Source organism: Apis dorsata, unplaced genomic scaffold (assembly GCF_000469605.1).
Source record: "Apis dorsata unplaced genomic scaffold, Apis dorsata 1.3 scaffold_571, whole genome shotgun sequence".
Classification (NCBI taxonomy): Eukaryota; Metazoa; Arthropoda; class Insecta; order Hymenoptera; family Apidae; genus Apis; species Apis dorsata.
In genome coordinates this window covers 4,897-13,418 of record NW_006263781.1, presented here as the reverse complement: position 1 = coordinate 13,418, position 8,522 = coordinate 4,897, and the positions used below count along the sequence as shown (strand labels likewise).

The 8,522-nt window shown below is 23.5% G+C and overlaps 1 protein-coding gene and 1 long non-coding RNA gene across 2 annotated transcripts; both read right to left on the bottom strand.

Moving 5' to 3' along the window:
* Positions 1–1,967: 1,967 nt before the first annotated feature.
* On the bottom strand, positions 1,968–2,314 carry LOC116186298. The gene is made up of 2 exons (XR_004151261.1): positions 2,250–2,314; positions 1,968–2,153 (listed from the first exon to the last, which is right to left on the bottom strand). It is a non-coding gene; the product is annotated as an uncharacterized LOC116186298 (long non-coding RNA).
* A 3,398-nt stretch (positions 2,315–5,712) lies between these two features.
* On the bottom strand, positions 5,713–8,138 carry LOC102674452 (WD40 repeat-containing protein SMU1). The gene is made up of 8 exons (XM_006620961.2): positions 8,067–8,138; positions 7,921–7,987; positions 7,667–7,810; positions 7,471–7,585; positions 6,669–7,311; positions 6,480–6,581; positions 6,060–6,396; positions 5,713–5,991 (listed from the first exon to the last, which is right to left on the bottom strand). The coding sequence occupies exons 1-8, from the start codon at positions 8,090–8,092 to the stop codon at positions 5,893–5,895; spliced, it is 1,533 nt and encodes a 510-aa protein (XP_006621024.1). The 5' UTR covers positions 8,093–8,138; the 3' UTR covers positions 5,713–5,892.
* Positions 8,139–8,522: the final 384 nt, after the last annotated feature.

Here is an 8,522-nt window from a genome sequence, read left to right as displayed (position 1 = left end):
AAGAAGCTAAAAAAAAAAAAAAAAAAAATGAAACAATCGTGCTTTCTTTTTGAAAACAATCCATTGAAATAAGCGTTACAATGGACCTTCTGCCCAGCTAAAGAGTCCTCATAAAACAACAGTTCGTCCAAACCAGAGAAAAAGATTATCGAAGAAGAGAGAAGAAAAGGAGAAGAGAGAACTGTTACAATATAACAATATGGCACCCTCCTGTGTGATCGAGTGCCTCTTCGATTGAGAGTGAAATTTCATTTTCCTCCTACTGTTAGGTCGCTACCACGCTTTCAATTTTCACCCATTATCTTATTATTTCATTATAATAATAATCAATTAATATTTCAAAGAAGTTTGTTAAAAGTAAATTGTAAAACTTGATAATTAAAAATATAAGAAATAGAAATAAAAAATGTAATTTTGTATATTGTTACTGGTATATTAAATAATTTATTTAGGTTTTTTTTTATCGTTAATATCTAAGTTACACTTTTCTAGAATTTAAGATGAAAATTTTGTTAATTTTATCAAATTTAATAAAGTTTGTCTAATATCACTTTTATTTTATTTATATGTAACAGATTGAATTCTGTCAATTATTTAAAATTCTGACAATTCGTTAGCACATACAAAGATTAATTAATAATTAATTTGACAATTGGAAGTTCTTTTTTTTAAAAAAAAATTCTGCATCGTGTAATATAATCTAAATACAAATGTTAATAAAAAAATTAATGACTTACTTTCGATTATTTTATGTAATAAGATTACAATTTAATGATTAATTATCATATTACATCAAAAAATACATTTTTCAAACTGTATGTTTCCTTTTTTCAATCAAGTCAAAGTAACAATTTTTCAAGTAATTTCCTTTCATTTCTTCAAAGTTGTCACGAGTGAAACTACCCTTCTCTTGCTTCGAGTTCCTCCACTTGTATAACAAGTCGTAAGACAAAATTTAAAAATTCGTTGGTACAAAGATAAGTTCGATTTCCATTCAGAGAATATCTTTATCGCAAAATAATTCAAAAAGAAAAAAAAAAAAAGAAAAAGAAAAAAAAGAAAAAACCACCGTTAAATTCCACCACCAGAGATGTATACATACGTGCAACATAAATTACATGGTGCGCATTGACGACCTGGCGCCCCACATTCTGACGCTTGCCAAATTTCAACGTTCAACGAACAGTTCCCCCCCAATTCCCAATGATTATCCACTTAAATCCTCGCGAAGTCGCGAGTAATTATGCGAGGGTGCGAGGGTCAATTTGATAATTGCATTATTCCGTTGCAAATAATTACCACCTTTCCTGCCAAATGCAAATCGTTCAAGAAGAATTTTCTGCATTCTTCTACTCTTAATTGTATAAACTGTATAATTATACATAGATTATTGAATATTTTGTTGAATAATATACGAATAATATAAATCTCTTTTCACTTTTGCTTCTTCAATAATTGTTATACTTGATTTTAAAGTAGACTTTGTACAAATGATTATTAAAAATATTTGTATTGTACATATTATTATTTTTTTTTTTTGTAAGAATTAATATTTTACTAATATTACTTTCATAATAATCATTCAAATTATCAATTCAAAAGTTAGACAATGTTGAATATAGATACTTGAATTTATTTATTGTATAATTTTTTTAATAAATATACGATGTACAAATTTGTAGCTATATTTGTATATATAGATATAAAGTTTATAGATTTTGTAGATTTATAGTTTCATTAAATAATAAGAAAATATTTATACGTATGGAGGTAAAATAAAAAATTGAAATGTAATTACAAAGTGATTTTTATTTATAATGAATATTTGTGCAAATTTATATATTTTAGAAATTTATTTCTTATATACGTACAAAGATATTTCAAATTGGCTTGTTTATTAAAATATTAGTATTTTTGCGTAAAATATTTGTTATATATATTTATAACGCGTAAAATTTGGAATCATATAGCATGACATTTATGTATTTATTTTAAGTATAATGTATATGTATAGTATATTAGTAGAAAGAATGAAAAAGCAAGTAAGACCAACTGCCTTCGTCTGAGGTTAAAGAGGGGAGAAGCACGCGTCTGCCACGCTCCCAGTGTACACACCTGGGACCAGTTGGCTAGCGAGAGAAATCTTTTTCACCCTAAATACAAACAATATCCAATTATTAACAAATTACAACTGTAAAATTGGAAATATTTTGGAAACGTAGAAACGAAAAATCATGATTCGAAATTACTTTTTAAAATAAACAAAGGGGTACTTTGATCCATTTTGTCTATTGCAATCTTGCAATCTGGTAAGAAATAATTGAATTGAAAGTTTTTAATAAACGTTAAAAAAATGAATTTCAACTTTGTTGTCACATTTCTATATTCGAAAATATAAATAAAAAGAAAAAAATCTATGACTATATACACAAATTAATAATAAGTTTGAAATTCATTGAATTTAAAACGTTTAAAAAATTAATATTTATATACAAAAAATAATATCAAAATATAATCAGTAAAAAAATATAACTAAAAATAATCTTTTATATTTATTCCACCTGCAATCAATTTTACAATAAATATTAATTTTAATTTCTCTTCACACGTATTTTCAGAAATGACAAATATTAAATCAACAGGATGAATATTTTGTTTTTCTACTTTTGTATATAATAAGGTTTGAACGAACTCCTATAATTTCGTGACGAAGGAAGTAAAATTATTCGAGCGAATGTCCTTTCAATTTCAATGGAAGTCTTCCATTGAAAGAGCAACCGCTCGAAGTTCCTTCCTCCACAGGTTTCAAACACGTAACACTAAAAATAGATTAAAATACATATAAATATAATTATTTATTACAATTGACATAATTCTTCACAAGTAGAAGAAGGAAAAACTTTTTATATTTTAATTTAATTATTTTTCTTTTATTTTCAATCCTATTATTTAATAAATATCTCTTTTTTTTCCATTTTTAAAATTATTGACTTCAAATTCCAGAATAATTATTTTACCATCCAGATATTTCGAATGATTCTCAATTATAGTAAAGTATAGCATCTGGTTTTCATATTATAATAGTGATCCCACAGTATATGATAGTCTGTTTCCTTAAGTATTAAAAAAATGAAACGTTCTTTCAATAGAATAAAAGTATAATAAAAAGATATCTGTGTACAAGTCTTCTGTGTATATCATTATATATTAAAAAAAATAATAACAATAATGAACGAATTTATGATAGTTAATAAATAATAATATAATTGTCAAAAATTTGCTAATAGTAAATTAATTATACTTGGTTTTTAATATCTTCTAAAATTTCATGAAAGGAAATATCAATACCAAAATTAGAAAATGCCGAAAACATAGGGCGATACAATACTTGATTATTAAGAAGAAAATCGAAACAAACGAACCGCCTATTGGACCTTTGAGACAAGTAAACAAAAATGCCGACAGGAAACTGAAACTAAGCTGAAAACTCGGAATTAAAGTCGCATTAATCATATCTTCCGGTTTATTTTGAAACACAAATTTATTTGAAATAAACAATAAATTTATACGTACATATATATATATGTACGTATGTATTCTACGAGATCTAATTAATGTAAATTATTTATTACATACCTACATTTAATTACAATTTTTAATAATAATTTTTAAAATGTAAAATTAAAGTATAAAATGAAATTTTTAAATATGATATTTTAAACAAGATTTTTATCAATAAGTTAAGAGTATAATCTATCTATACATTTAAATATTATAATTTATGGGATAAAATTTAAAATCTAATATTTTAAAATAAATTATTATCTATCTATTAAAATAATTTAATAATTTTTAACAATTTAACAATTTCAAGCAAGTATATCATTATAAGCATCATTCATAAAATCGATTCAAATATTTATTATTTATTTATATAAGTTTTTTCAGAAATTAAAATATAATCGATCCAAATATTTATTATTTATTTATATAGTTTTTTCAGGAATTAAAATATAATATTTTTATTCCATTAATATTTTCTCTCTCTTTATTATTGTAAAATTTGTATTATAAATTTATATTATAATTTATATAATTTATAATTTATATTATAAAGCCAAGTTAATCAGAAGTATGTGCATTTTTATATAGTTTTTATGGAAATATTAACGAAGCTTTGAGTAAGAAGCTATATTAAAAAAGGAAATAAAAATGGGCAGCAGGTTGGTGCCGGTTTTGGCGCTCTCTAAAACGCCTGAACCGATGATCATATTCCAGATAACCTGGTTAACCTCTCTAGCCCGTTATTATAATATTTGCCAACCCAAAATATAGTAATTGCTTATTTGCTCGAGCCCAATTACCACAACATCCAGATACTTACATCCATGAATTTTTTGTTCTATACGCGCAGGATAGCTGAGAACGTTTTTATTATTCATTTTAAATGTCTAGATCACACTGGCTGTACGATTATACATATTAAAGATAACGCATATAAAATATTTTTAATTTTATTTAATATTATTGTGATTATTAAAAATAATTCTTATTCTCAGCAGTAAACCATTCATATCAGTTTTTAATTTTTTTATATATTATATTTAGAAATGATGAGGAGAAATCAATTTAAAATAAATAAATAAATTTCAGATACAGAATAATATTTTTTTTGTTTTATGTCTTACTTATTTCTAAATTAGATTTCTAGAACTTTACTTTTGTAATTTTAACGATATAATGATTTGAAATTAATTTAAAATGAAATTATAATTTTAATAATTAAAATAATTGTTTAATTAAATGCTTGTTAATGTCACCGAACACTATCTTGTATGAAAACATTCATATTGTATATCAAGTTACATTATGTTTTATGAAATCATTCTAGAAATATATTGTAAAATCAAGAATGTAATTTATATTTTTTTTATTAAAAATTAAAATTATAATTTATAATATAAAAATAATAGAAATGTGTTCGATTGACATTTATTTATTTATGATCTATTTTATTTATGATCTATGCGCCAAAAGCAAATATAGACAAGAAGAATAAATAATAGTTAGTAAGAATAAATAAAAAAAAGGATAGAGATAAGATAAAAATATTGAAATAAGCGCTATCTCTAGATTGCCGCAAATGAAATATAAAGAAAGGACAGAAAATAATGAGAAAAGGATAAAAAGAGGATAAGAATTAACAGTTAGTGCCATCTCCCGAATATTAAAGACATCTTTAAAAATAGAATAAAAAAGAATTGGAGATAAACGCTGTTTCATAAATACTTTTAAAAAGATTTTTTATGATATTTAAAAATGGCGCTAATTGTTAATTCTTATCCTATCTATATTTTCTTTCATTTTTTTTTTATTTTTTCTTTATGTATTCGTGACATTCTGAAAATATTACTGATTTTAATATTTTTATCTTATTTCTATTTTTGTCCTATTATATGCTCTATTCGTCTATAAATAGTAAATAATACTCGTTCTATAAAAATACGCTCAAAAAATGATTTTGACACATGATTAATTTTATTTTTATCTATTAAAAATCTTAACAAAATCCATTTAATTTTTATATTTTTATATCATAAATATATATGTAAATTATATGTTTATATCATATAGCAAATGAATTGATAAATGCAATTTAAAATATATTAAATTATAAATATATAATATTAATTTTTAATAAAAACTATAATGTACGTATTTAATTTTTATTATATTATAGTATAAAGTGCAATAAAACTAATTTTAGAAAAATGAATATCCTTATCTATTTCCTAATTTCTAAAATTAAGGATAAAAAAATGTATAACAATTGTATGATACAATTAAAGTTCATTAGAATTGGAAAATAATATTTAAAGTACACATTTGATTTTATGGTTTCCATAATTTCAAAAGGCCATCTTCACTATAAGAACATAAAAGATTTTGATGTGGATGATGTGTTAAACCTATAACATCTTTTTCATGTATCTGAAATGTGAAAATAATATCAATAAATGTATAATATAAAAATAAATTATCAAAGTGAACAAACTTACATTAAGAGTTCTTTCAAGTTTTCCTGATGATGTAGAAAAACAATAAAGCACAAGATCTTCACCAACACAATAAATAAATTCACCACGTGGACTTACAACAGTACACACAAAGTCACCTCCCTCTCGTTTTCCACTAGAGAATGATCTCACTATTTGTCCTTGCATATTCATAATTACTACTGTATTTGAACGATTACACACTACAAAATGTTCTGGATTTCGAGGAAGAAGATGAATGCTATTAACAGTTAAATCTGCAGCTCCTAAAGATTTGTATGTACCTATGCATTCTGTTGTTTTCAAACTCCAAACTTTTACAGTTCCATCTGATGATGCACTAATATAATCATTATAAATGAAAGCATTTAATGATTATTTCATGAAATTCAATTAATTGAAATATTAAAATTTATATTATACCTTATTAAATTATGTCCATCTGGTGCAAACACTACTTCATTTACAAAAGAAGCATGCCCACGAAATTCTTTTAAAGTTTTTCCAGATTTAAGTCCATGTATCCTATGTATTACAATTAAATAAAATATAAATTAAAATATAAATCATTCTGTTAATGTTAAAAATAAATTTTCAATGTATGCTACATACCTTATAGTAGTATCAAATGATGCGGATAAAATTTGACTGTTATCTCTACTAAATTGAAGACACGTAACACCTTTTGAATGAGCTTTTTCAAATCTTCTTAAACATTGTCCACTTTGAACTCTCCATACTTTTATTTTGCCATCTTGCCCACCACCAGCTAACATTTCACTATCACGACTAAAAGCCATTGATAACACAGCTTGCTCCATCATCATAAAATTATCTTGAGCTTGATATTTTAAATCTTTTCTGATTTTACCAGTTGTGAAATTCCATACTTCAATGAATCCATCAACAGAACCAGTAACCAAATATTGACCATCTGGTGAAAATCTTGCACATTCTACATGAGATTTTTGACCAAATTTTATTTGTTTTGAAAGTTGAGTGGGATATTTTTCATCTTCTTGATCTCGTACTGCTGCTTTTCCTCTAAACAAATCTATTGTAGTACCAGGTGGAAGTAAACCTTGATGTTGTTGCCATTTCAATGCTTGTCCTAATAATGCAAGTAGTCTACTTGATGGCACAACTGATACTTCACCAGCAAGAGCTGTAGCTATATAAGCTCTTCGTTTTTCCTTTGTACTTCCATCAGGATATGCTTCACGTGGATCAAAATATGAACGTGCAAGTAAATTTTCTACATAAAAAACATAATGTTAAAATTAAATAAATAAAAATAAAATTAAATTAAATTATAAATAATATAAAACTACTTTAGCATAATAACATTTAATTTATATAATATCTAATTATATAATATTAAAATAAATAAAATTATTATCTTCATTTACCATACCTAAATGTATATATCTTTCAGGTTCTTGTTGTTTCATCATAATCATAGGATCTGTTTGTCGCAATAATGATCGAGCTGCTCCTAATTCTCGTAGTTCAATTAATTCTAGTACAACCTATGGATTATTATAAATATCAGATAAATTATTATAATTATAAAAATTATAAAAAATTTATATGTGTAATAAATGAAAAACCTGTTCATATAAATCAATGAGCTTTTTATCTGGTAATTTTAATGATTGTATTGCCTTTAATACTGTATCCCAATGCCCATTATTTATATCTGCTACAAAACCATCTACACTATCTACTGTATTCAATGATACACCTGTTTCTTCCTATAAATATTATATAATTTTACTTGTATTCTTTTCGAATTCATCAAAAAGTTAATTCATAATAACTATTTATTAAGATAAAAATATATATAAAAATAATAAATAAATACCTGCAATGTTTGTAATGTTTTGACAAGATTCGATTCTTTTAGATATTGTTGTATTAAACGAATTACGCTAAAATCAAACAATAAAATATAAATTTTAAGAATAAATATAAAAATCTAATTATAAATATTACATATAAAATAATTACTCTGCAGATTCAATTTCAATTGACATTTTTTACAATATTTTAAAAATAATATATAAGAAAATAATATTTCTATTTATTAAAGAATGACAGTCACGAATAATATCATGCTTGATACAGTGTTACCACTATTAAATTATAATTATAAATAGTTATGTTTCCAATTTTTATCACTAAATTTAAATAAACTAGGTTATTTATTCAACAACTTTAAACAGCTATATATTATGTAATATATATATATATATATAAAATTTTTATAATAATTTAAATGTCTTTATACATCAAATTTCCTATAATATTGCTATATTCATATTAAAGATTATATTGTACAGTTTATATAGTTTATTATAATGTATAGTTTATTATATTATAGTTTATAATTTATATAGTTTAAAAATTATATACGAATATATGAAAAAATTTGTATGTGACATACTCTATTATGTATATATTTAA